The following is a 26,227-nucleotide window of genomic DNA, read 5'->3' as shown; positions in this document are numbered from 1 at the left end:
TCTTCCTCGAAGTGTACCCCTTGGCCTACCCTAGGGATAAATACCCTAGCTTGTGGGAAGATATCATGTCATATACCGAATCCCCAACGTCCCCGTCGCTACGTCTCCTTCTCCTTGGTTGCTCCTCCCTTCTTCTGGCCCTCCATCATCTCGAGCAATGCCAATGCCACTTTCGCCATGATTTCCAACCTGGCACGCTCGGTCGGGCTCATGTCGGATTCGACTTCGACTTCGACCTCTTGGACAACAACGTTGCCTGCTTTTGGCTTTATTAGCTTCTCTGATTCCTCAAGAACTATAAATTATCGGCGTGATTGTATCCTACTCTTTTGTTCTGCCTGGTTGGCGCGGCGGTGCTCGGCCTTGGACGCGCGAGTGTCCTGGCAGGTCGTGATGGGTTTAGATTGGACGGGCATTTTTTTTTGTTGGAAGGTTGCTAAAGGTAGGACAAGGTGAGTTAATGGTGATTGTTATAGAGGTACAGGAGTATATGAGAGACGTACAATGGAGAGCTTGGTTTTGAGGGGCGTATGTAGTAGGGTTGTGGACGGTTTTGTGTTCTATCGACGGAAAAGGGAGGATGGTGTTTTGGAGAGGAAGGACAACGAACGAGGTTGGATGATAAGACCAATTTTGAATATGGAAAAAGAACGTCCCAGGATAAAAATACCGGTGAGGAGATGATAGAGGGTCAAGTGCCAGTGAAGGTGCATGTACCATGTGAGATGCACTGCCGGCGGGTACCGGAGAACTGCGCAAAATATATCTTGAGGATTACTTAAAAGCGAAGAGAAATCGTAACCATACTGCTCGAATATATAATTTTTATGCCTGCAATACATAATGGGAGATAGAGCTAGAGAGCCCGGGGCATTGTGCAAAAAAAAAAACTCAATTCTTCTAAGACCCTATCTTTTCCCCCTACTAAGACCCGCGAACTGGAGGGTAGGGACATTCAGAATTACCGTTGTGCATGGAGATTCTGATGGGCATAATCATTGAAGTATACATAAGATACCTAATACACTACATCTGCTTTTTTGGGATGTCTCACAAGGCCCTAAATATACATTTCGCGGAATTCTGCGGTAGACTTCCAAGGTTCAATGCGGATAATTGGGTTGTCTAGGACGTTTTTTCGGTGACTGTTCAAATCCTGTCTCTGCTTTTGACAACCACACTTAAACCGGGTGACTCCATTCTAAGCAAGGTTCTTGGAAAAGTCATTAGATACAAGCGCAGATACCTGAGCGTTTGTAATAGAGGTACGGTGAACAAGTGGTAGGCGCTACTTTTGAGAATGGTTGGATGATATGGAACTTAAACGAAAAGTGAGCCATGGGGCATCACTTAATCTTCAGATCATGGTCAGGTAGAAACAATCCTGACATTTATCTCTTCTGCTCGCACTAGAACTTTGCTAATGCTGCCTTGACCAGGTTTCTACCTATCAACATCTCCAGACTCTGTGCTCAATATCTTCATGCTCAAGCTTTTCTTGCACTTGAATCACACCTGAGGTTTCTGGTACTCATCGCTGGATGCCGAGTCGTGCTGTGATGAGGAGATATCTCCTGCTGGGATGGTTTGAGCTGATGCCTTCTTCCACACGAGTTAGCGGCCTACAACTTGCTTGGAACGGAAGTGAAAGAAGGACAAGATGCCTTGTATTACTGTGGTTTTGGACGAGCACAAGTAAAGCAGTGACTGGGAGTATGATGCTGGGTTGTTTGACAAAGGTGGTAAGCCTTTGGCATACTTGAATGGCCTGTGGACACGATTACTGCGGAATCACTCCTGGGAGTTAGCACGAGAGTTCACTCCGAGAGTTGATGCGCGAACTCCTGCGGGAGGCTCTGGAGCTCTCCTCCTTCGCCAGGGTGACTCAAAACATTCGATGGAAAGATTGACGGATACATCTGATCAAGGGGACGCGTTTCGTTTCGTCGCGTCCTTAGGACGTCGCTGCAGCCGACCACGCGCGTTGAGGAGATGAAGTGTTATGTCATCCTGATACCTTGGCGGTATTCTTGTTGCTTTCGGATGGAAAGAACAATACCTTAGTTACGGAAGGAGCTTTTTGTTGTTGTTGTTGTTGTTGTTGTTATTTTTAACGTCTACTTCCGCCTCCCGTAGGGCATGAGACGTGCCGCATCGGTGAGTCTAGCATACAAAAATAGGAGCAGTGCCCTAACTGACCACCAAACCCTTTTAATCTGAGGGCAAACCGAGGCCTATTGCCAGTGTAAATCACGTGTTGCCCATAGCGTAAACGCGGCCCAACACTTATAATCGAATCGCCCAGTAAGCGTGCTGCCAGTATATGGCGGGACCTGTAGAACAAAGGAAAAGATAAAAGAAAGGATAAAATCAGTCCTCTCCGCTCTCGCTCTCACTCTCGCTCTCGCTCTCCTCCTCCCGCAAGGCCTCCTCCCGTCTCCTTGCACGGTGAACTAGCCTGTCCAAGTCCACCGTAACCCTCTCAATGTCGTGGCCATGGCCAACCTCCACCCCTCTACCCCGTAGAAACCCTGTAAGGTTGTCAGCGGCGCCACCGCCGTCAGTGTGCTGTTGCCAGAGTGTCTGGCGCCATGCCTTTCTCGTGCAAGTCCATGAAAAGAAGTGCGAGGCCTGGATCCTAGCGATGAAGCGCTGCCAGTAAATTCCAATAGTAAGGGAGAGATTCTCCCGCATAGCCGCTTCGCCTGTGACCAGGAAAACCGCATATGCCTTCCTGCAGTGGAAAGGGTGGAAGGGGGTCTTCCAGCTGCCACAATAGCATGTTAACAGGGCGTCCTCGTGCTCGAAGCGCTCGTGGTAGTCCTTGAAATCACCGTGGCCAGACCTGGCCGCGAGGAGGTGGTGTAAAGACCGTCTATCCAACTCTTTTAATTCGTCGTTAGGCTTGATAGAAGCCCCCAGCCGGTAATCTGCGTAAGACTCTGGCTTGTTCGTGGCCCACCATGCCTTGAAATCCGTACGTGCCTCCCTCTTAGCAAGCCGCCTTGAGTGCGCAAGGGTAGTCAAGCCTTCATTGACTACCTCTCCTCCTTCGGCGCCCGCCTTCGCGAGCTCGTCAGCAATCTCGTTGCCCGTGATGCCCTTGTGGCCAGGAACCCAGCGGAAGTCCACCAGACTGGGGCCATAGCTCTTTCGGATTGCGCGGAAATCGAGGAAAGCCGCTTGTGACGACGCAGCTGGGGTTTCTCGGAGTCCTCTAATGACGGACGTGTTATCAAGGCATATCGTAATGCGTGGCCGGGCCTGTGCCTCCGGTAAGAGCGCCACAGCGGCCTTGTGACCATGCCGCGCCCCTTCCGCCTCCGCATCGAAAACTTCCGCTTGTTCTAACTGACCGCATCCGCGGCCGAGTTCTGTCTGTCCTTGGAAGATTACGTAACCAAAGCCTACGCACTCGCCCTCTGGTCTTTCTTCGGCGTCGGGGTCCTCCGCGTGCGCTGGGAGGCCCATCTGCTTAGCTATCATAGAGCCGTCGGTGTAAACGACAATCTCCGAGGGATCTAGTTGGAGAAGCCATTCTTTGAAATCCTTGGCAGCCCTGTCCTTAGACGTGGGCGCTGGATCTTTGTGAGTGTCTCCGTTATAGACGGGCGGCTGTAGAACCGGCCGCGGGAAAGGCAAGGCGCGCTGTGCAGCCGTCTGTAGAGTTGTAGGGCGGCGAGGCAGGCCGCGCGGCGTCATTCGGGGTTCCGAAAGGCGCGGGACGAGCGGGTGGGCGGGATCTAAGGTGAGGAGGCGCACAGCGTGCCGCCGCCGGGCCGCTTCTAGAAGAAGGGGACGGGAGGCAGGCTAGCTTCGCGGTAGAGAATGGCAAGGCGCATCGTTCTCCACACTGGTAAGCTGGCGCGGATGGCAATGTTAACCGTAGTCTGGACTTTATGGACGAGGTCTGCCAGTCCATTGTTAACATGCGGAAACTCCCCTTGTTTACGGTGAAGGGCGTGCTTCTTATGGCCTGGCCACCAGATTTCAGAGAGTTACGGAAGGAGCGTACCAGGTATGGAGGGCCTTCCTGGATCACTCAGTGTTGGCGCAATATTACCTAGACGAACAATTAAGGCAAGTACTATCGCTCTTGCCGTTCGACCCTTTGCTTTTATTTGACGCGAACCACAGTTGTGTCAATAGGTAGGATATCGTGATCAAGTAGGTGGACATTCTGCTCAGACTTCCTATGTACCGTACAGAAAGACATGCCACCTATTTCCCTTTTTCTTCCTTCGTTCATACGACACACGATCCCCTACTACGTTAACATCGCCTCTGACTCAAAGGTCCATCATGTCTTTATAGTCTTCATATCTGTACTCGACGCCGGGCTCCTGCTTTGACTCCCAATATTCAGCCATCAGCTGCGGATTGTCAGCCAACGTTGGCTATCTCGATTGATATAAGATGGAATAAGGCAATGGTGACTGCCATTACTTACACGTAGATGGTTTTTGGTCGCTTCATTCTGTCGAGCCTGTCTGACCGCTGCCTCCCGAGCAGCCTCTTCCGGCGTCTGACGCTCGGCTTTTCGCTGGGCGGCCTGCTCGCGCAGACGTGCTTGAGCAAGACGCCAACGCCTGGCACTGACCGTGTTGGTCTTCCATCTCTTGTCATCTTTCGGAGCAGGTTCCTCGATGTCCTGCTCAACATCGGTGGCGTCTTTCGTGTTGGTGACACTCAAGTCGTCGTGAGTAGCGTCGTCATGGTCAGAGGCAGAATCAACTGCAGCGCTGCTTTTAGTGCCCTTGGCCCTGGATGGCAACAAAGAGGAGGAGGAGGAGGAGGAGGAGGAGCAGGGCCGCGGGGCAGTCATTGCGACCAACTTGTGGTGTCTTGTCGATCTCTCCGCAGTCTTCTCGTCCCTGTAGCTACGGGTAGAAGTGCCCAGACCTTTGGCCGTGCTTCTGGTTCTGGCCATTTTGCCGGAAGGGTTTGCTAGAGATTAAATACGTCAGCTGATGCTTTGATATGGTGGGGGAAAGGTGGCATACACTGAAAGGCTTGGGTTGTTTGGTTACTCACTGCCGGACAGATGGATTGTTTCCTAGGAAGTGGTCAAGTTGTCCTGTGTGTTTGGGAGGAAAGTGAAAAATGATGTTTGTGGCAGAATGCAAATAAATTTAAAGTGAGGAGACGCGCTCCAGGTACACCTAAGGGGGCCTCCAAGGTCGCAAGCAATCTAGGGTGGACAGTGAAGGTAAAGGGTACGTACATGTACCCAGAGGTCCTCAAGGGTCAGATGATGAAGCACGGTTCAGCATCGCAAGGAAGTCATGCCCTGTCTCGGTAAGCCTTTGGCACGAGAGTACCTCTAGAGCCAGTGAATTTGAAGCAACATATTAAACCTTTTTTACAATTCTGCGAGCTGCATTCACTGCTCCTTGTAGTGGGGAAAATTTCACCACTTCACTCTCGGTCTCTGTTGATGTCCACTTTGGTAATGTTTTGTTACGACGAATACTGCTCGTCACAGAAGATTAGATGCATATGACGTAGAACTATGGTAGAGTAATGAGGCCTGAAGTTGTCTTGGGCTGAAAAACACTGACTGGAAAAGGAAATCATGAGTGTCTCCCGACTGTATGCGGTCTCTGGATTTTGCTGTCACTGGCCACGATCGTCTTTTGAGGATTCTGTGCCCAAAAAAAGAACCTCCAGTCTCTTCATATCCTCCTGTGCTATTTCAACTATCATCTCCCATGTGCGAACTCCGCTCTCTCTCTTCCTCTTCTTTCCTTGCTTTGCCTCCCCACTATCTCCCTCGTCTTCTTTGCCCTCTGCAGCAGCCATCATTCTTTGCAATCTTTCTCTTGTGAGCCGTGTTCTGATGGCCACCTGTTTGTTAGAGGTATTTTCGGCCTTGCCCTCATCGGCGGCGACATCGCTGCTCTCCATCGCCTCATCAGAGCTGGCTTTTGATGATGTAGTCTTAATAGCCATTCTCAGGGGGGTAGCAAGAGCACTCCCCGCTGCTTCCGCTGCTGTCGCGAGGACTTTATTTGGGTTCTGACCCGTGCAGTTGATTCGGCCTTCCTCTCGGTCCCTTGATCACGGGCGGCGCGCATGTCGGAACTGAATCTGGTCATACCTTATCTGATCAATGTGGTCATCTAGCACGTTTATGATAGATGCGATGCGATGGTAGAGATTTCTTCAATATTGAGATGATGCATCTGTGACCGGTCGACTTTCACGGAACGACTCGAAGACCTATATGACCTACGTAGATATATGCTGCGCGGGACATAAGGACAAAAGAATTCACGCAGAGTCATCAATGCCTATAGTAGGAGTCAAGAAATATCAACAATATTTCGCCGTTCTATGACTCCGAAATTGCCAACTCATGCGTTAGCCCCAAGATATGCCACTGATAACTCCTGGGACACTCATGATTTTGTCTCAAACAAGGCAACTTATGCGCTGCAAGTGTGTGAGCCCCGTTTCTACATAATCTAATCAACCTGGGAGCGGAACCGGAAAAGGTTGGAATGAAGGTGGATTTGTTACAAAACGTTGCTGGAAAACATTTTTGTGTCATTTCTTGTCACCATTCGTCATATGGAACCTAAAATATTATCCATTGTCCATTCTACACTTCGTACGGTGGTATTACATTGCTTGACTAACACATTCCCATGCCTGTGAATCTTTTGCGTTGTGGATGAGGTAAGCTCCAGATTATAAAGACCGAAAAAACCAGAGATGACATGTAAGGGAGGCCATTCATCGTAGACATACTCCTTACTTCGGAGCAGTCATAGCGACAAGCTGTCTGTTCTTATACATCGGCTCTTCCCTCGGCTTCCGTCCCGCCTTCCTCCTACCAAAGAGAACTTCTCTTCGCTCTTCCACGGGGGGCAGTTCCTCCTCAGGCACATCCTCCTCGCGGATCTGCTCAGGGTCCACGGCCTCGGCCATGACTTCCTCCTCAGTTCTGGCCCTCTGGGCCCTTCTCTCGCTCCATGCGGCCAGTATCTCGTTTGCTTCATCGACATGATCGGCCAGCACCTGTACTCCCAGATAGTGATTAGTGCACTGCATACATCCCGTCTATAACGCCAAAACAGGAAACCGAACAGCAGGGTATCAAATATGGAACTTACCCATTCTGGTTCGTAAATCTCATCAGTCTCTTCGTTTTGTTCCCAGTCGACATAGTGCCAAAGTCGACCTTCATCATCCACCCAATTCCCTAGGATGTCTCGGATTCGATATACTCCATCAGGAAGATCGCGCTTCTTTTCTTCAGACCCTTCCTCGGACTCTTCCTCGGACTCTTCTTTGGGCTGTTTGGCCTTCTTCGTCTTCTTCGGAGGCCTACCCCCTTTAACCTTTGTGTTGATGAGGGCGGCGGCGGCGGGTTTCGCGTTCTTCTTGGGTCTTTTATCGGACCCGCTCTCCTCGTCATCATCCTCACCGTCTTCGTCCTCATCATCGTCATCGTCATCTGATGATTCCCTCTTTCTCTTTCCGCTCGCCCCTCTGGACGTCTTGCGCTTCTGGGGCGCTGGTTCCTCTTCTTCTTCGGATTCCTCTTCAGGGTCTTCCTCCTCGAGCTCTTCTCCGGGGCCTGAAGGTGCGTTCGGTGCCGTCACCACTCGCACCTGGGTACGAATATTTGTCCCCGCGAGACGCTTGTTGGGGTTAGGAGCCCCCGGGGCTTTCGTGTATGCCCCACGAGCAGTAGCGAGCAATCTAGGCATTGTTTTTGTAGGCTAATGAATAAAAGGAGAAATAATTTGCAATGTTGGAGACTGTGCAAAACTTGGATAATAGGGTATCTGCATGTGTTGACCGCCAACAGAGTCTTTACATGTCTCGGAATAGGTGAGGGGGGTTGATAGGTTGCATAGCAAAGACTCGAAGGCACGATTTAAAAAGGACTCGATGGCGGACAACACAAAGGTGAGCAACGCGTCAAAGGCGGACAACTCAAAGTGGAAAGCTCAAAGGAAATAGACGAAACAAAGGCGGCCGATCCGAAGACGGATGACACAAAGGCGGACGCTACATGTATAATGAAAATGGGGAACCCATCACGACTTCAAACATGACCGACTCCCCATCCTTTGTCTCGTCTCTTGCGAGGACTGCCATTGATACCCCCCACCAATCCTCAATGTACCCAGTCGCTTTACTAACAATCCCCTTGCTCAAACAGACTCCCGTTCTATTTGAGCCCTTTTTATCCTGGTCATATCCTTTCAACCATAACGTGGCCATCACTTTGCGCCTCGGAGTCGTTTCTCTGCAACTCGGAGCCGTTGCTTTTCGACTCTGAACCGTTGCTCTATGACTTTGAGCCTTTGTTCTTCGAGTCTGAGTTGGTGCTCTTCGACTTTGAGTCGTTCCTGGCTGCCGTTATTGGCCTTGTAGGTCTTGGACTTCGGTGATGGCGCAGGCGAATCCTCTTCGTCATCCACCATGGACATATCTTTGTCGTCGTCGTCTTTGTCGTCGCCGTCCTCCTCTTCCTCATCCTCCTCTTCTTCTTCATCTTACTCCTCCTCTTCCTCATCTTCGTCCTCCTGGTAGTCCTCTTCCTCTTCTTCCTCGTCGCTGTCGATGCATGCGATCTTCCTCTTGCGACCCCTTGCAGGTGTCTTGTTCGCCGTGGTCTTGGTCTTGGTCTTCATGGCAGCGGAGCTGACACACTCCACCGCGGAGCTGTCTTCGGCTTCACTGCTTCTGTCCGTGGCACTGGGTTCAGGACTCAAGATTGCCTTGCCCTTGCTCGCTACCTTATCCCTGCCTCTCGACTTTTGAATGTCGGTTGGGCTGGCCTTAGATGGCGTGCTCTTGGGTGAAGGACTCTTGGACTTTGCTGGAGTCAATGAGGCAGTTTTGCGAGGAAGAGGTGGGCAAGTCATGCGCCTGGCACGGGTTACGAGCTGCTTCTTCGTGTTGATGCCCATGGCCCTGAGTCGGCGGTATTCCTCGCGCGCGGCGCGCATGCCGGCTATCGTTCTTGTCATCTTCAAATGGAAGTGCTGAAGTTTCCTGCAGAAGCGGCGGTGTGTACGAGGTAGGTAGTTGTTAGTAAAGATGTAGGTATAAAAGGCTCACCGATATCTGGAATAATTACCAGAGAAATATCAGGGGCACTTACGAGGGATTTGCTGTGGCCGGATTGTTGCCTCAGGGTCCGTACAGAATGGCTCATCGGTGCTTGTAGGAAGAAGAAAGTCGGGTCTGGTTATGTGTGTTGCGCGAGGCAAATGGCCTTTAAATATTCTGGTGACAGAACGTCAGTCCCAGTGAAGTGCAAAGGTTGTAGGCATGGCCAGCCAGTGAATGGCACTTCAAGGTTCCAAGTGTGAGAGTGAAGTGGTGCCGGGTCATGATCCTTCAGGGTTCACATGGTAAAGGCAAGGAAGCAGTGAAGCCACTGGGCTCAAGGTTCCGTAGTCAGAGGTAGACACAGTGAAGGCCGTCGCTTTCCAGTTCCCCGATCTCCGTCCGAGAGGACTCAGGTGTCGAATGTAAAGTCAGTCGAGGGTAAACGAATATGATGCGCTATCTTTCTGTTACGCGATTGTGGTTCAGGGGACCGACAGAACACCAAAAAGTCCAAAAAATCAACACAAAGCAGATGAAACCAAGGTAGACGACCCGGCTCAAAGGGGGATCTCTGAAAGGAGAACACAGCTAGAAACACAAAGCTGGGCGAGTCAACTCATTGTCTGATACGTACATTACTCTGTCTGGGTAGCTGTTGGCTCCTATGGCAATCTCAATACTGCCCCTGATCTAGTGCTCCAGCCGTCAAGGGTTAGTAAAACGTTGGCCGGGTTGTAAATGCAACTTTCATTTTCCGAGACGTCAAACGACGATATGGCATACCTTCCTATGCAGTAAAGCAACCCCAGAGTTAGACTCGCTCAATGCTTTAACAATGTATCAGGGCAAGGGTTCGTTGTCTACATACCTTTACCTAACCGGGGAGGCTTAGGCGTCGTCTCGCTTCCTGGCGACCTTCTTCTCCACGATTGACTTTTTTCGATATCGCCCTGGTAGGAACACCCTTCTTCGCAATCTCCTTCTTCACGGTCTTTCGCATGGGGATTTCCGTCTTTGAGGCTCTTTGCTTGCGGACGTCTTCCTGTTTCTCGTTCTCATTTGGGATTTTGTTGGCTTTTCCAGTCTGGACGCTTGTTTTCGAGCTACAGGCTTTTTTGAGGGTATCGAGGGCTTCCTCAACAGCAACACGATCTTTGTCGCAAGCAATACGGGCTTCCTCAAGGGTCACCCGGGACTTCTCGAGGGCAGCTTGGGCTCTCTTGAGGGCCTCTAGGAGGGTCTTCTCGCGGACTTGAGGGCACCAAGTGCGTGAAGACTCGGACTTGGCGGTCATGCGCCGCGGCTGAACTCGAGTACTTGTTAACCGTTTGTTGGGGTTAATGCCAGCTGCCTTCTAGGCAGCCTTCTCGGGGTAGGGGCCGCGACGTGCTGTTGCGAGTGTTCTCGACATCGTGACTACAGAAATGCGAACATGGTCAGCGGCGTGCTTTCAATTCTGTAGGTCGTGGATTGACTTGCCTACCTTGAGGATGTATTGGTTTTGGGAGTATGAGTTGCTGATGACCGAAGTCAGAGTTGTAATGGATGATTATGGGTAGGTGGTTGATGAAGATAGTTGAAAAGAGAAGAAGAATTGGGAGCCAGGATATGTCGACCACTCAACTTGGAGGAACTATTTCCACGGTCTCTCCGTGGAGGTGGTTTCAAGATTGCGGGATACCCTGCAAGATTACCTGTAGAGGTTTGGACACTTGGACCTAGTGTTTCTGGTCCAGGTTCCAGACAAAGTCAATGAATGACTGGTGATGGTTAGGTAATAAGGTGGTGATAGCATGATCACGGTCTCAGATGTCAGGGTGGAAAGACCCAATTATGATTTTAAGTCATATGGCGACCGTGTACAGCTTGCAAGCTGACGAAACCTCCACCTCCAGCCTCTAGCAATGATATGGCAAGTGTCGTGGCTGATAAAACATGGGAGAAGCTGACCCGGCCGTAAACGGGAGATTGGTGTATGATCGGACTTGAAGTGGCTGTATGGAAACATTTCCTATCAAATCAAACATCAGCGTTAGTGTCCGCCTAGGTACCAGGTTTAACCAAGGGAAAGGGTCCGCTCCAGGTTGTTTACATACCTTTACCTGGTACCTTCATCTAGCCGAAGTGGCTTAGGACTTCTCCTTGACGACGTCCACCTTCTTGACCATCGACCTCGTAACCATCTGGTGCTTCCGGATCTCGGTTTTGGCGCTCCTCTTGCGGTTCTCCTTCTCTTCGGTGCCTTTCTTCTCTACAGCCTCCTGCTTCGCCTTCTCCTCCTGCTGGGCTTTCTCAAGGGCGTGTTTGAGGACCTTCTCGGTGGCTTCGTGGGACCGAGGACGAGAGGTTGCAGACGTGACGCCCATGCGCTGGATATGCGAGCTCAAGAGAAGTTTGTTCGGGTTAATTCCGCGTGCCTTCAAGGCGGCCTTGTGGGGGCAGCGCCCACGTGCTGTAGCCAGTGTTCTCGGCATTGTGACTAAAGTGAAGCACAGTAGATAATCAGCAATATGATTTAGAGTAATTGTGTAGTGGATAATGCGCCTAGCTGGAAAGGAATTTGAAGTGCGTGTCGGTTGATGACTGAGGATATGGAGGGGGGGTTGTTTATCACAGGTGCTGACAGGACTCAAGCTTGAGGTGGATGGTATTTGGTTGTTGGTGATCTGAGTTGGAAAGGGAAGAAGATTTGGGAGCGGGGATCTGTCGACCGCTCAAGTTATAGGAGAAACTATTTCTAAGGTCGCCTCGTGGACCTGATTCCATGGTCGCAACACCACTGTCAAGGTTAGAGTGTTAGATACTTGAGCAGCCCAACTATTCGTTAGAGGTCCTAGGAAAACATTAATAGTCCAGGTGTTCACCAGTTAACCTGGAATGAGTGAAGATGCTGGGCAGGGAGGAACGTACCTATATGGAGCCTGAATCATCCACGACGCCCAGGTAGTGATCACTGACAGTGAACAGCTGGCTTGTATACAGAGACTGGTAACAAGAGGCACGATTTGGCACGAAAAGGCACGTTGTGAGGAGAAGTAAATAGGGCGGAAATATAGGGTGGTAGAGAACAAGGAGAGGAAGCAGAAGAGAACAGTGTCTTTTTGTGATAGAAGCCCCTAACTCGGAATTGTGTAAGAAAATATTTAAACGTACAGATACATAAACCGCAGCGAAGAGACATATACACTTCTTCATATCATACCACCGCCTCAACATCTCAGATTTCTTGACCCTCCTCGCTAATATGCAGAGGCGGGCACTCCCAGCCCCAAACCTCACATATGGGACAGTTACGGTGGTCGCCGTAGCGGTGGCCGGCCATAGTTCCTTGTGCCTCTTCATGCTCAGGCCCTTCCCAATTCTCCGCCTTAGGCTGGGCTTCCGGCTGGGGCTCGCGCTCAATTGGAGGCTCGCGCTCAAGCTCTGAAGCAGTTGCAACCACTTTCGATCCAGAGGCTGGATTGGGGGTTGCCTCAGCAGACAGCTCCTCCTGGATTCTCAAAACCGCCTCGCGGCGAGAAGATCGAAGCGTTGACGCAGAGTACGGCTCAACATTGCCAGAAGAGGATGTGGCCGAGGAGCGAAGGGTTGGTCCGTGATACGGCGTGTCAGACAGCTCCTTCTTGACTTTCTTGGTGGCAGTGTTGTGGGCAGCGGGAGTTGACGAGCGACGAGTTTTCCCAGAACGCGGCTTCTTTGACTTGCTGGCAGTGGTAGGGGGTGAAGGGCCAAGAGTCGCTGCGGAAGGCAACTCAACCGACGGCTCTCCCTTAATTTTCTCGGTTCTGCCAGCAGTAGATCTGGTCGAGGAACGAAGAGTTCAGCCAGAGCGAGGCTTCTTGGCCTGGCCGGAAGATAACTCCATGTCAGCAGACAGCTCGATATCAGCAGACAGCTCTTCCTTGAGCTTCTGAATGGCTGCCGTGTTGGACATGCCGGGAGCGGAAGGGGAGGCGGTTGAGGAACGAAGGGTTCTGCCAGAACGAGGCTCGTTTGACGCGCTGGCAGATGAAGTGATGGGCAAGGGAACAGTCGATTTGGGAGGGGACTCGGAAGACAGCTCATCTTTGATCTTTTGGATAGCTGCCTTGGCTGCCTTCTTGACGTTTCCAACTGCCGTTTTGACGTTTTCAGTAACTTTGGCAGCAGCAGAGGTTGTAGACGAGCGAAGAGACCGCCCAGAAGAAAGCTCAGAGGATCGCTCATCCTTGATCTTCTGAATTGCCGCCTGGTTCATCTTTCTGGCACCCGAAGTTGTGGAGGGGTGAAGAGCCGGCGGGGAATACGGCTATGGCGACTTAGGCTTTGACTTCTCGGTGGGAGGCGTGTTGGGTAAAGGAGTGACGGACATCCTCGGCGGATCCCACATGGCACGAGGGGCTCCCTTCTCCTTCAAGGCCATTGTAAGGCGCCTTTTGTGGTTAGCCCCCGCAGCCTTTGACGCCAGGGCGGCTTTCTTTTCGTGGGAGGCGCGAAGAGCGGAATAGGAGCGGCCCATGGTAATTCTTAGGTAAGTGAAGTATTGCAAGGTAAATACAATACGAGAATGTGGTGCCGGAGGTCTTTTGTCTTGTCGTGTAAAGCTTGTGGTATTCGTCGGATGCGCGTATACGCGTTGGCTTTGCGACCGGAACGGTAGAGTAGTTGAGGGAGCGCTTGAGTTTGGGTAAAGAAGATGGCTGGACGGCAGATTCGAGTGTGAAAAGGTAGAGGTACCTTTGAAACGAATCCAGGGAATTCGTTGACGCCGAGTTTGGATAGTACTGAGTGTCCTTGTCCTGGCCTCAAGAAAAGAAGTCCTATGATTAGACACTGGTTTTGTGCACCAAAACTGTATAGCCGGGTGACGTTGTTTCTCTCCTTTTCCAAAGTACCTACCTATGTACTCCATGTGGCTGGCAACTTAACTGCCCGAGTCGGGTACCGTACCCTCCAGTTCTGTTCGACAGCCGGCACTCGGATACCTACTGTCGCTTGAAACCCCAAGTGTGCCGACCCCCACCCCTTCGTCGAAGGCAGGAAGGCCAGATTCTACCAGATGCAGCGCTCCAAGATATCGGTAACACCATTGTTGATACCTCAAGATTTTCTCCCAGCATCTGCACACGAGCTCACATAAGGTAAAAGAAGGTCACAAGGCATACCAGGAGTACACAGGCATGCCAATAGGATTTCGCCCTCATTGTCGAAGTAATATGTAATACCTGCTTGTGGCCAGACCAAGTCGGCAGGGAGAGTGAAGTGCCTTTTTCCGGCTCAGTTCCCCCGCACTGTTTTTGCGGACGCCGGGCCCCATGTGCAAGGGCCAGACAACATCATGCCAGCGCCCGGGTCATGCGTAGACAGAGGATGGTAGGCGTGGTTGGGAGAGTATCGTTTTGCGTCCAGCCGAGCACGTTGACCAACAACGAAGCAACCAGCGACGGCAGTGCTGACAACTTGATCATGAGAGGATTTATATAGGCGGGAAAGCTGTTACCGAACTCAATGTCACTGACAAATCTGGAGGCGTGTCCCAGGTTGAGCAGCCATTAGACGGAAAGTCAAGTCCTCCTCCTCTTTGCTCAAGGCAGCCAAACAGAAAAGTGTCATAACCCAGCAGAGCGCCTCTTTGGCCTTCTTCTGTGCATTCGGGTCGGTCCATGCCCTCCACGCTCCATGTACTCTTGAGTCAGCAGACGGGAAATATTCTGTTGTTGTTCTTGTTGTGAACCTAGCAAGGCGCCTCTACTCGTTATGCCTCCGAGTAGGCTGATTCTTTTGATCGTGGCGGGAAACGGCGGAGTGTCTATGGTGGGTTTTCGGCCGTGTTGTCGAGGATATTGAAGCGGAAGAGCTCGCCGGTCGAGAAAGATGTTCGGGCTAATAAACTCGGTTGGTTGAGTAGTTTGGGTTGCGGACGGGAGCTTTGGAAAATTCTGTCGTGATGTTGTTCTTTCTTGCTTTCTTCGGATAGCTGGTTGTGGAGGGAGAGCAGGTTGTAGGAAAGATTCGAAGGAAGATACGCATTCGATCAGATTTCGCGCTATCCTACATCGTGGTTATTTTTGTGCACAAGTGTTAGCACAGTAACACCCCCTGTGCATTCCTATTTGGGATCCTCAACGTGCCTTGCATCTTGAGTCTTGGCGCATTTCCCGTGCAGGCTCTATCTCTCCTCGCCCATCATGACATGGGTGGAAAGATCATTGCACTTTTTTGCCTCTCTGTACCTCTATGCCGTGTCGTCCTCTTGGAAAAGCATTTTGGACATCCATATCGTCAACATCCGGGCAGTGAGCCACTGACAGCTCCTCGGCGGTTGTTCTGATCCTTGTCGAGGCTACCCCCTTGGCCCAGCTGGTCAAAAAACACCGAACTCACCGTTGGGCCCAGATAGCGAACTATATCTGGCTTGGGTCATTCAACTTATGAGATTCACAGTTCAGTGCCTCTAACATTGGAATAAAGACACTTCCCCAGTGCCGTCTACGGCTCGGATGTAGGAAAAGCTTCAAAACGAGCTGAAAATTGATTTCACAATTGCAAAGTACTCACGACGAACAAATCAGAACAATAAGAGAAGTCACAATTAACGATGAGGGGAGCAGATACTTTCTACTATCAGAGTTCTAACCTAATGAAAATCTGAATGGATGGTGTGGCGGTGGGGGAGGCAGCGTGGGACCTCTGGCGAGAATAGAAAAGAGAGATGCCAAGCTGTGGTGATGGGGCAAAGCAGGGAACTCCAAAAGAAAACGACGAGACAGCGATAATGAGAGGCAGTCGGTTGGATTCGGCAAGCGGGATGGCTTGTTGCCATACGGAAGGCGGGAAGGAAGGAAGGAAGGAAGGAAGGAAGGAAGGAAGGAAGGGCAAGCTTGGGAGCGCGGGGGACCAATCATCCAACCCAACGAAGTCGAAGGAGCAAGACCACCTCACCTCCAGGTACCTAAAGGTACGTAACTTCCCACCCACCAAGTCCCCGTGCTCCTTCCTTCCTTCCGCCGTGGTATATATATCAGGTCTTTGTGTCCTCCCTTCAACAAACAACAAGCGCGATTGACGTAGTGGTCTAACGCGTACACTCCGAAACTCGTGCTGAGGGGAAGGTGGCAACCCTCCTAGGACGCACCCACATACAATGTGTGGAGCGGCCGTGGCAACCGTAGTGTAAGATCCCGGGTTCGAATCCCGGATCGCGCATTTCTTTTCATTTTTTATTTATTTTTCCCTTCTGGTTGATTTTGAAGCTGGCTGGTGATTTTCCCATTGTGTTGGTGACGGCTTGTGTGGCATGGAAGTTGTTCTTGCCAGTGCTGCTTTGAAAAGAAAAGAGAACGGAAGGAAACTACTTCTTCTCATCCTTCTTTTGACCCTCACCCTTCTTGTCTTGTTGCTTGTTGTCCTCTGCCTTCTTCTTGTTTGGGTCGGGGCAAGTCATCCGGCTGACCTGAAAGCTTGGCTTGAGGCGCTTCTCGGGCATTTTGGATGTCGAGTATTTTAAGCTAAGATGATGAAAGGACTGGCTGGGAAAAGACTTTGTCTGTGATGATGTTCTTGCTGCTGTCTTGAATGGTTCCTGTCGAGGCTAGTCTTGGGTGAAAAGGGAGAAGATGAGGTTTGGGCCCTGGTGCCGTTTTATACACGAGATGCTCGGTTGTTGTACGGTATCGACCACGGGTGGTTTCATTGTCGTTGTTATCATTTTGTCGTGCTATTTCCGTCTCCCATAAAGTGTTGAAGCCGTAGTTAACGGTCTGCCGGGGTATGAGATTTGGATACCATGCTGTCCCAGAGATGGACCAAAAGGATCGGACTTCGAGCTTGGGGATGGAACTTCGAGACCATACACTCAGCCTTTGTTGACGGGAGGATACATCTCGAAAAAGGCAAAAGCTGGAGTTTTGGCAGCCGGCCTGCTTGAAAGACGAACAACAAACAATCGTGTCCTTACCAGCCATGTTTTTGATTCACCTTCCTTTCTGCTTGGATTATACTGTCAAAGACTCCCTTTCTCTACATCCAATTCGAAAAATTATTTTGTCCAACACAGCTACCTTTGTGGACACGACCCGGCCCCTCGGCGTAAACTTATTGACAATGCTGACGGTCAACTAGATCTTTAGTGCCGACGAATATCCTTGTCCAAGTCCAAAGGTAGCGAAATGAATCCACCATGGCAAAAGGAAGATCGACTTTAGCTTCATGGAGCTTGAGGCGAACAACGGTAAAGAATACCTAGCATGTGGCTTAACGAAATATGGTAGAAAATAAAGTTGAAGAGCGCGAGAGCGGCTGAAAGCTATGTGCAAGAAGATATGTCCAACACGCCAGCAGTCATCCTATAGACAGCCTGCCCGTGGACCGTAAACACCCAATTACTTCCTCCTCAACAATCCGAGTATCTGTACTCAACTCCTCGACCTCTAACCAGTCTCCTCCTCCTCCCTAGTCCTCTTCAAGCCCACCCCTTAGTTCTCCTCAACACCACCGGGTGCATTCGAGTTCACGCCGCCGGTGGCAGCCACGAGCTCCAGATCCGCAACATCATAATCCCACGCCGTCAAGTTTCCAATGTTGGCCGCGGAGGGCTTAACCCACCACGGCACCCAGCGCTCGGCACCGGTATACCCAATCTCCCTAACGGCAATCCACCTCCACTCGCCATACAAATCATTGCCGTACCTGAGAAGGCTCCTCGTCTCGTTTTTGTTTCCGCTCTTATCGCAAGCCTTCTTGACCTTCCACTCCTTGTACAGGTTCACGCTGCCCTCCTCATCCGGACGATACGTCTGCACCAAGCGGTACGCGTCGGGCACGCCCTCGGTTCCCGAAAGGGCGTAGTAACCGGGCACCGGAGGAGGGTGCGGGTTAGTGGGGACCACGTAGAGCAGGTTGTGCGTGGTGTCCTTGATGTTGATGCGCGAGTAGTGGTCGTCCGGGTTGTAAGGGGCGTGAGACACGCCGGGGGAGATCCACGGGATCGAGTTGTTGAGGCGCAGACGTTCGCCAGAGATGACGGCGTTGCCACCGATGAAGCGGAAGAAACCGTCGAAGTCAGCGATGACGGAGTCAACCGCGAAAGCGCTGAGCGCGGTGAGGAGGGTGGTTGTGGATTTCATTTTGGTTGGTTGTGGTCGTGGCCTGGCGCCGTGATGCGAAAGTTGGAAGTTGGTGGGACTGAACTTTTGAAGTAGTTTGGTCTGGGAGGGAAAGAACGATGGCGGATCAACTGTGTTGTGTCTTGTCACACAAAGTTCTGGAAGGGTGATTGATGCGCGTTTCCTGTGTCAATCTGGTGAGACACAAATATCGATGAGGAGAGATGAAGAGAAGGGAGACACAAAACGATTGTTAGTAGTCCATCAGCCCTTCATTTATACAAAACCAACAAGCCCACAGTTTTCCGATCATCACAGCAAACTTTTCCACCGCCGGAAGGGAACCACCAACTCCGCCCACATGGCGCAAACATGGCGTGGACCAACTTTTCCTGCCTGCTTGCAAAACGCAAGTGGAAGTGACGATGTTCGTATTGCGAACGCCAGCTTACGGCGGAATAACCTCGTCACTGGCTCGCCTGGGAAGGGCCTATAGGGTTCTTGGCGTTCCCACAATCCGGGGGTGGGAGGGCCCCCGCCGTTAGACCCCGTTGGGAAGCCACTGGAGCCACTGGAGCTAGTACGTATATCTCGTATTTGAGTGTGCCGTTCCCGCAACATCCACTGGTTCTGCACACCGACGACGAGCGATATCGTGGTTGCTGCGGCACGGTATAAAGTTTGGATTGGATGGGCGGGATGGTGTGCTCACCTCGTGACTTTGATTTTGAGGTCGCATTTTGTGCAGACAGAGTCGGATTCCACTTCATTTTGTGATATTGTCATGGCATGGTAACATCTTCCCAGCGTCAGGTAGAGATACTCACATTATTTGAACGAGGATGGCATTTCCCATTCCGCGTTACATTCTTGTTGGTTCTCCGTGATGGAAATTTTCACCCTACCAACCACCCGTCCAGTCCAGCCCACCCTGACCCAGCCCGTCACAACCCCACCGCCGCAGCGCCGCTACACCCGGGATGCCGGATCGGGAAGAGCGGAATACGGAATGGAAGGCCGCCCACCGTAGGTATCTTAGGCTCCAGAGAGAAAAAGCGGCCTGTACTCCGGCGACCGCCCCATTCACATGACAGCGCCCAGCCAGCACGTGCTCCACTCCCCGTAAACCCCTTGACAGGCCAAAACCTCCGCCAAAGAGGGCTACAGGTAGGTTAACTCCACTGTAGATGGGTTGGGTGTGCCAGAATACCGATTCCTTCAACAACTTTATCTCAACAGACATGACATGCCGTCATCATTCATCGCCAAAATGTCGACATGTTAGGTAGGTAGGTAAATTATCGCCCCATCCCAAGTACACCCCCACAGGAAATCACAATTCGGGGGCTGAGATGCCCCTGGTGCTATGCACGCTCTCGGCTCTTCTGAAGAAACTGAACTCAGCCCTGGAATTCTCGTGAAGCTTGGCGTTAGCTGTTGTGATGGTTGCACAACATTGAACCTAGGGGTACGTAGGGAGAGGTACCGACAGCGCTGATACCGCTCTGATTATCAAAGGGTACAACCATCTCACAATGGGCATTATCGTGACTGGAGAAAGTGGAAATGGTGCTTTTTCACAGGCGTTCGCCCCGAAGAGTCTGGCCCTGAAAGCTCGTGAATCTTGGCGGCCGTGATGGTTACACTGCCTTTATTACCTCGTGCTATCGGTGCCACCACCCATGTGCACTGAGGTTCTTCGCAACAACCAAACCGAGGCTATTATAAGAGACGCTTGTTTAAACGGAGAGTCTTCCCTGCCTTTGTATCGATATCACGAGACACATTTTCAACTACCAACCGGTGGCCCGAACTCCGCAGCTTCTCGCCTTATACTTCCATTGATAGCACAAAGCACGAATGGTCTGACGGGTTGCCTGATAGTGATGCTTGGTGTATGACAGGTCCCTAAAATTTGCCCTGCCCTACTGCCCTTGTTCTTTCACGCTGCCGTATAGTTGGTGGAGATTCCAGCCCTCCTAGAGATACAGCCACTCGATGAGGAGTTCGGTTAGGTAGCATTAAGAGAAAGATGCAGAGCTTCGACATTTTAGAATGAAGCTGACCGAGTGTTAGGGCACAAAACTAAAATCCATCGTGAGAATCTCGGGAGAAAATGGAAATGCAACGAACTGGGGAAAGAACCGAAGGCGTAGATACCATATTCGGCGAACATATACTTCTACACGGCCGTTTGAGCGGTGAAGACGTGTTCCTCGCTAGTGGTAGAGAACCAAAGCAAATTCCAGCTACAGAGAATAACATAGAGAACTACAGATAGTAAAACTGACCGTCGCGAGCAGAAAATTCCTTGAGCAAAACGGAATATGCCTGGAAACAGTGTCGTGTTTCCCCCTCAACAACTATAACCCCTTCAACCCCTCTCCCGCCTCAATCTCCTCCTTCCCGAGACACCACCGATCCTGTAGTTCCTTATCCAGAGACTTGCCAATAGTATCGCTGTCCCACCACTCTCCCCAGCTCGTCAAGAAGATGCGGTCAGAATCTTCGGGGAAATCGTCCCGCGTGAAAGCCCGCAGGATGCTTTGCGCCCCTGTATTTTTTTTTTTCCCGTCTCCGTCAGCTTGTGGCAACACCAAGAGAACCATGGGAAAAAAAAAGGTCAACTCACCTTCGTCCACACTCTTAGCATCCTTCATCTCCATACTCAACACCATCCCGCTTCCCCTTCCAATGCCCGTCCCGGGAATCAAACCAGGGCTGACCGCCACCACCTTACAGCCCGTGTCTCTCAGCTTTCTCCGCCACCAGTGCGCCCCGAGAAGCTGCACGAACTTGGTCTCGGCGTATACCGTGTCTCCGTCCTTGCCCGAGCCAGCGAGCAGATCCTTCTCGAGCGTGCTTGGGTCCGTGACGCGGCGGATAGCACCCGAGGAGACTACCACGATGCGACTTTCGGGATTGCCGGTAGTATCGGTATTGGTATCGTTCCTACCGCCATCAGATCGGAGAAGCGCAGGCAGGAGGAGGTGTGTTAGATAATGCTGGGCTGGTACCGTACACCCAGGTAGTTAGCTCTGGCTCTCTAATACATGTGTCTTTACACCCAGACAATCAAGCCTTGTTTGGTGCCCACACAGGCCACTCAACCCAGGGACTAAAGGAGACTCACACAAGTGATTAACCACCAGCCCCTCACACCACTTACTCCCACCCGGCCCAGGCTTCTCAGTCCCAGCCCCACTGGTAATCCCAGCGTTCAGCAGGAGGTAGTCGATCTTCCTATCGCCGAGCTTGTCCAGCGTTCGAGACGCAAACCGCTTGACAGTTCTCAAATCAGACAGCTCCAGCGGCAAGATCTCGAGGGAGTGGGGATTCAGAGACTCAGAGGCGAAGGCAGATCGATAAGCTTTCTGCGTGCGGGATACATCCCGGGCGCCGAGTATGAAGTTGTATGGCTGCGAGGACTGCGAGAGGAGGTGCTTGATTACGTAGAAACCCTGTGTTGGGGGGGAGGGGTGTTAGTTAGGCTATGACTTGATTGAAGATTGAAGAGGGAGAGAGTGGCATGCTGAAGCAGACATGACATGGAGGGGTTGAGCAGGAAGGACGGGAGGGGTTGGGTACAGTACCAGGCCAGATGAAGCACCTGTTGCTACTACTGTTTTTGTGGCGGTGGCCATTTTGGTAGGTCCCCTCGTTATCAGATTATTGCTACGGGATTTGGAGTTGGGAGATGTTCAGTTTGCGGTGGTACACTAGAGAACAATCTGGGCAAAACGCATGAGTGAGTTGGTGTTGGAAAAGATCGATGTCGTTGACGAAGACCCCTGCACTTGGCTGATGTAATCAATGCCCTGAAGACCTGAAGAGACTCTGCCTGCAGCTGCGACCCTCCGTGCTGATCCCATACAGACGGGGAAGAAGGCACGATGGGGATGAACCACTTTTGTGTCCGGGCAGAGGGAGGATCCGGGATTAGAGGTAACTCCGGGTTGAGTGCCAAAATTCAAAGTATTTGGTTTTATGAACCTGCACCATCTTTTTCCGAGGAGTATCAGTGCTGGGACGTGTGTCCATTAACGACCTGTCTGGTACATTGACTCTCGAACTATGTAATGCTATGGGTATCATCATGTACATATGTGACTTTTTTTTCTTTTTTTAAACTGCTCGTATAACTGTCATCTGCAAGCTTAACAACCAGCCTCCCCACCTCTCTTTCACCAAGGTACTTGCGCACCTAGAACATATCCCTCAGCTGCTGATACACCCCCGCCCCGTTCGAAGACGCCGGACTTCCCATCGACGCCCTACCTCCAGCGATACTAGCATCATGAGGGCTCATCAGATTAGCAAAGTGCCCACCACCACCGCCTCCAGCGCCGCTGCTTAGGGACATATTATCGGGTGAGTGAATCCTGTTCACGCCCTGCCGCACTCCTTGCATATTCTCAAAGATGCGTGACATTTCCGTATGTAGCCTGAGCCCGTTGGTCTGATCATCCGGCGGCGACAATCCTTGGGTCTGCTGGCTCTGATGAGCCGCCGGGGTTGAGGCGCCAGAGGCAAGTCCTCCGCCGCCACCGCCTCTGGTCCCTTGAGAGACGGCGTCGGAGCGGCTAAACGGTCCTCCTCCGGAGTATGCTGCAGCACCAGGGCTGTACACATTACTTGCAGGACTATCACCAGCAACGTCATTTTGGAAGCGGCTGTGCGGCCTGGCAATGGTGTTTGTATTGCGGGTCGTCGGGTTCGAAGTGTTTGAGTTGTCTTCTTCCATTCCCAGCCGAGAAGCGTACTTCTTGAGGGACCCAATCGTTCGCCATATCCGTTGCGATACCCATGACTTTGCCGACATGTTTTTGATCAGTTCGAGAGCCATGTAGAATTCCCTGCGGCAGGAGGCGCTGAACTGGATTGGTGCGTGGGTGGAAGCGAGGAACAAGACGGCGATGGCGGAGGTGAGGAACTGGTGGTAGAACATTTGCATGCGGCGGTAGATGTTCGTGGTGGCGTTGAGATCTGTCAAGTAATGAATCGTCTCCTTGGCTAGGTCGACAGCCTTGCGTGCGAACTGCATGTTTTCGACGATGCTGATGGCGCTGTGCAGCACTGGGGTATATAGCCAGATCCGGATCTAAAAGAAAAATCAGTAAGCGACCGCTCTCTTCGAAGAACCCTCTAGGATGGATCAACGTACCTGGTTGAGCCTCAGTCGGGTCCAGATCTGCAAACGTTGGGTATCGTAGACATGTCCTGCCGGCCCTATCGGCATCTTAAGTGGATCAAGCGAATTGATCTTGACTTCTTCCGGGACACTGTTATACCAATCGATGATATTGCTGTCCAGCTCTTCAAAGTCGCGAGGCTTCAGCTCACGGATGACGGCCGGCTCAAAGTAGTCTACCAGCTTCCAGATCTTAGCGGCCAGCCTAGAATAAGTGATCATGGCCAGCAAGTACGGGTGATCGTCCTGTGATGGAACGGTCAGTGGGGATCTTGGGTGGTGGGAGATTCCGATATCTCGAATCTTACCGGGTAGGGCAGCTTGGGATCGATCTTATCGTCGTGACACACAAAGGGCAAACCCGTAGCAAAGCTCCACCTCCTCTCCAGCACATAAGCGGACCAGAACGTATTAAGAGCGTTCCTTCTGTCCTGGGGGTCGGTGATCTTATCAATGCCCTCTCGCCGGTGGAGACCCAGTTCGAAGCATAGCCGCATTAGTTGGCCCATAATGCGCCAGGCCGCTAGCTCGTCGTTCGAAAAGAACTTGTAGCCGGCGACAAGAGCCAAGTAGGGTAACTTGGTGACATCGGCAGGCCCACTCATTAACGTCTTCATGGTAACAGCTTCGATCGAGTCGTACAGCCGAGCTGCCTTCTTGCTGTTTCCGTGTTCCTCAATAGCCAAGGCACAACAAAGAACGATTTTCAGCAGAAGCGTTCTGTCGTCGGTGAGTGCCTCATATTGGGCTTCCGGCGGCACCAAGCCCTGTCTTTTCGATTTCTCCATCCACTCGGAGAGCTCGGTCGCATGTCGAATAGTATTATCCATCTTCATGAGAGGATACATGACGCTAACTTCCTCCTCGTGCAGCTTGCAAAGTCGGATTATTTCGGCCGGGTCAAACTCCCACAGTGGATCGATCTGTCTCTGGTAGGCTGATGATTGCAGCGGGGGTAGTGGCGTCGGTGATGTTCGTGGTGTTGGTTCTGCCTGCGCACCACTGTCGCCGCTGTCGTCGGGCGCCTCGCTAGCACCGGCGTATCCCATATTGTGCAAGGTGTTCTTGGCCACGTCGACAGTAAAGGCAATGCTAGTCGGTCCATTGAACGTCGAAGGTGGTCGCAAAGCAGCGAGAGGCCGAGGAAACTGGGGTATGGAGGCCGTCGATGGCGAAGGGGTGACTGTCGCAGAAGGCAGAGGCAAGATGCGATCGTGTATTGGGGCGAGACGGAGGGCTTCCTGGCGCAAGGCACTCATGTTGCTGAAGAGAGTTTCGACCTGGTCTTGAAGACGAGTCACTTGGTCGGCCATCTGCTTGAACTCGTCCGAATCCTTGAGACTGTGCGAGCAACAATTGGGCGCATAGAGACACTGGAGGTTGAGATGGCCACATCGTTGACACGGGTTCTGGCCATTACACTTGATTTTCCGGCGCTTGCACTCGTTACTGCGGACGTTGAGGACCGCGGTCAGTAATCGCATCTCAAAAGAAGGGGATGAGGTTGTCTCCAAGTCCGTTGAGGGATGAAAGTCTTCTTAGATGTGAGAAGAAATGAAAGAGGAAGGGGACGAGGTGGCCATACCATGCTATTGAAATGTACTACGAGCGAGTTGGAGGTTAGCTAACATGTCCGTGTACAGTCTAATACCAGTTCCACATGCTAAAATGGGATGAAAGGAGGCAGGACTGGATGAGGCATAAGGTAGGTATGGATTGAGAAGCTACACACTCTATTTCTTTTACTCCGCTGTTGCTTAGTAGAGCTTGAAACGCCATCGTCGTCGCCAGCCTTGCGCTTAGCAGCAGTGCCCGAGGTAGTGCTGTTGTTTCGAGATACTGTTCCGGTAGGGTGGTCTTGGGTATCCGACTGTGCTGCCGGGGAGTCATAGTTCATAGCGTTCATTTCATTTTGAGCGGAATTGTCGCCGCGCGGGGAGAACACGGACGAGTTGCGACGGTAGGCATCATGATGGTTGGCGAGGGAGGCGGTTGTGCTACTAGCGATCGATGGTCGGGGGACCCCATGGTTGGCGCTTTCAGCCGCCCTCATGGGACCGGTGGAAGCGAAATCGTGAGACCCAAAGTCTCGCGGGTGACTCTGGAGCGGCTGAAGCTGGTGTTGTTGCACTTGGCTGTGGTGGTGACTGGTGGTGTAAGGGTTCAGATTCGGGAGTGAGTATCCAGTAGATGAATGCGGCGACAAGGCGGCATTCGATGGCATCCCACCATGGCCACCATTACCACCACCACCATTTCCACCACCCGTCAGCCCTGCCACCGACATTGAACCCAGACCCAAAGCGCCTCCAGAACCAGGTCCCGGTGTTGAGCCAGACGTTCCTTGCTGAATAGCGGCAGCAGCAGCTGTACCTATGGCATTTGGGGATGAAGTTGTTGTAGCAGTGGGTGTTGTTGTTGAAGGCAGAGCTCCGGCACCGAGGAAGGAGCGCAAATCGCTGACCTGTGTCTCGAGAAGATCCATATTTGGTCAGTGGATGATGGGCTTCCTCTCAAATTCCACTTGTCTTCATTGCCGACCCGACCGCCTCTAGCTTCTTGGTTCCAGGTTCCAGTCGTTCTAGGCCAGTGTTTCCAGTTGCAGCGGGTGCTTCCACTTTAGCCCCTCCCTCATCCCCGGGGGCTCTTCAACCTCTTTGTCTTTGGAATTAGATTGGGTCTCGAACTGTATGCGGTTTTGCCTGGCCCGCCACCCTGGTAATAATTGCGTGGTGATAAGGAACTGCGAAACAAAGTCAAGCGAGACAATGCGATTTGGCGGCCAGTGCTGTAAATGAAATGGTTGCAGGGCAGGTCTCTGTTTACTGTAACCTGCAAGCGGGAAAGACTTTCCGCTAGACGGGACGGGAGGTACAGG

At 51.8% G+C, this 26,227-nt stretch overlaps 11 protein-coding genes and 1 non-coding gene across 12 annotated transcripts; 1 reads left to right on the top strand and 11 right to left on the bottom strand.

Annotated features, from left to right (window-relative positions):
• Nucleotides 1-98: 98 nt before the first annotated feature.
• On the bottom strand, nucleotides 99-416 carry SMAC4_00740 (uncharacterized protein; the record flags this gene model as incomplete). Its single annotated transcript, XM_003349803.1, has 2 exons — nucleotides 99-256; nucleotides 326-416. 2 exons carry the CDS (start codon nucleotides 414-416, stop codon nucleotides 99-101), a joined length of 249 nt encoding a protein of 82 aa, XP_003349851.1.
• Nucleotides 417-2,370: 1,954 nt separating this feature from the next.
• On the bottom strand, nucleotides 2,371-3,742 carry SMAC4_00741 (uncharacterized protein; the record flags this gene model as incomplete). The annotated part of the gene is made up of 1 exon (XM_066089484.1): nucleotides 2,371-3,742. Exon 1 carries the CDS (start codon nucleotides 3,700-3,702, stop codon nucleotides 2,371-2,373), a length of 1,332 nt encoding a protein of 443 aa, XP_065947724.1. The 5' UTR covers nucleotides 3,703-3,742.
• Nucleotides 3,743-4,289: 547 nt separating this feature from the next.
• SMAC4_03248 (uncharacterized protein) lies at nucleotides 4,290-4,930 on the bottom strand (the record flags this gene model as incomplete). The annotated part of the gene is made up of 2 exons (XM_003352879.1): nucleotides 4,290-4,373; nucleotides 4,451-4,930. The coding sequence occupies 2 exons, from the start codon at nucleotides 4,928-4,930 to the stop codon at nucleotides 4,290-4,292; spliced, it is 564 nt and encodes a 187-aa protein (XP_003352927.1).
• Nucleotides 4,931-6,579: 1,649 nt separating this feature from the next.
• SMAC4_03249 (uncharacterized protein) lies at nucleotides 6,580-7,992 on the bottom strand. Its single transcript, XM_066089914.1, has 2 exons — nucleotides 7,119-7,992; nucleotides 6,580-7,023 (listed from the first exon to the last, which is right to left on the bottom strand). The coding sequence occupies exons 1-2, from the start codon at nucleotides 7,716-7,718 to the stop codon at nucleotides 6,757-6,759; spliced, it is 867 nt and encodes a 288-aa protein (XP_065947723.1). The 5' UTR covers nucleotides 7,719-7,992; the 3' UTR covers nucleotides 6,580-6,756.
• A 521-nt stretch (nucleotides 7,993-8,513) lies between these two features.
• On the bottom strand, nucleotides 8,514-8,990 carry SMAC4_03250 (uncharacterized protein; the record flags this gene model as incomplete). The annotated part of the gene is made up of 1 exon (XM_003352881.1): nucleotides 8,514-8,990. One exon carries the CDS (start codon nucleotides 8,988-8,990, stop codon nucleotides 8,514-8,516), a length of 477 nt encoding a protein of 158 aa, XP_003352929.1.
• A 959-nt stretch (nucleotides 8,991-9,949) lies between these two features.
• Nucleotides 9,950-10,369, bottom strand: SMAC4_03251 (uncharacterized protein; the record flags this gene model as incomplete). The annotated part of the gene is made up of 1 exon (XM_003352882.1): nucleotides 9,950-10,369. One exon carries the CDS (start codon nucleotides 10,367-10,369, stop codon nucleotides 9,950-9,952), a length of 420 nt encoding a protein of 139 aa, XP_003352930.1.
• Nucleotides 10,370-11,204: 835 nt separating this feature from the next.
• On the bottom strand, nucleotides 11,205-11,549 carry SMAC4_03252 (uncharacterized protein; the record flags this gene model as incomplete). The annotated part of the gene is made up of 1 exon (XM_003352883.1): nucleotides 11,205-11,549. The coding sequence occupies one exon, from the start codon at nucleotides 11,547-11,549 to the stop codon at nucleotides 11,205-11,207; it is 345 nt and encodes a 114-aa protein (XP_003352931.1).
• Nucleotides 11,550-12,292: 743 nt separating this feature from the next.
• SMAC4_03253 (uncharacterized protein) lies at nucleotides 12,293-13,573 on the bottom strand (the record flags this gene model as incomplete). The annotated part of the gene is made up of 3 exons (XM_003352884.1): nucleotides 12,293-12,875; nucleotides 12,936-13,316; nucleotides 13,374-13,573. The coding sequence occupies 3 exons, from the start codon at nucleotides 13,571-13,573 to the stop codon at nucleotides 12,293-12,295; spliced, it is 1,164 nt and encodes a 387-aa protein (XP_003352932.1).
• A 2,537-nt stretch (nucleotides 13,574-16,110) lies between these two features.
• SMAC4_14087 lies at nucleotides 16,111-16,260 on the top strand. Its single transcript has 2 exons — nucleotides 16,111-16,148; nucleotides 16,225-16,260. It is a non-coding gene; the product is annotated as a tRNA-Ser (tRNA).
• A 1,268-nt stretch (nucleotides 16,261-17,528) lies between these two features.
• On the bottom strand, nucleotides 17,529-18,179 carry SMAC4_03254 (uncharacterized protein; the record flags this gene model as incomplete). Its single annotated transcript, XM_003352885.1, has 1 exon — nucleotides 17,529-18,179. The coding sequence occupies one exon, from the start codon at nucleotides 18,177-18,179 to the stop codon at nucleotides 17,529-17,531; it is 651 nt and encodes a 216-aa protein (XP_003352933.1).
• Nucleotides 18,180-20,487: 2,308 nt separating this feature from the next.
• On the bottom strand, nucleotides 20,488-21,899 carry SMAC4_03255 (uncharacterized protein). The gene is made up of 4 exons (XM_024655447.2): nucleotides 21,752-21,899; nucleotides 21,292-21,619; nucleotides 20,791-21,168; nucleotides 20,488-20,712 (listed from the first exon to the last, which is right to left on the bottom strand). Exons 1-4 carry the CDS (start codon nucleotides 21,800-21,802, stop codon nucleotides 20,522-20,524), a joined length of 948 nt encoding a protein of 315 aa, XP_024511334.1. The 5' UTR covers nucleotides 21,803-21,899; the 3' UTR covers nucleotides 20,488-20,521.
• Nucleotides 21,900-22,173: 274 nt separating this feature from the next.
• SMAC4_03256 (uncharacterized protein) lies at nucleotides 22,174-26,220 on the bottom strand. The gene is made up of 5 exons (XM_066089915.1): nucleotides 25,082-26,220; nucleotides 24,935-24,951; nucleotides 23,658-24,798; nucleotides 23,323-23,595; nucleotides 22,174-23,259 (listed from the first exon to the last, which is right to left on the bottom strand). The coding sequence occupies exons 1-5, from the start codon at nucleotides 25,832-25,834 to the stop codon at nucleotides 22,363-22,365; spliced, it is 3,081 nt and encodes a 1,026-aa protein (XP_065947722.1). The 5' UTR covers nucleotides 25,835-26,220; the 3' UTR covers nucleotides 22,174-22,362.
• Nucleotides 26,221-26,227: the final 7 nt, after the last annotated feature.

Source organism: Sordaria macrospora, chromosome 7 (genome assembly GCF_033870435.1).
Source record: "Sordaria macrospora chromosome 7, complete sequence".
In the NCBI taxonomy this organism is placed as follows: Eukaryota; Fungi; Ascomycota; class Sordariomycetes; order Sordariales; family Sordariaceae; genus Sordaria; species Sordaria macrospora.
The sequence above is the reverse complement of the archived record's forward strand: the minus strand, read 5'-3'. Positions and strand labels throughout refer to the sequence as shown.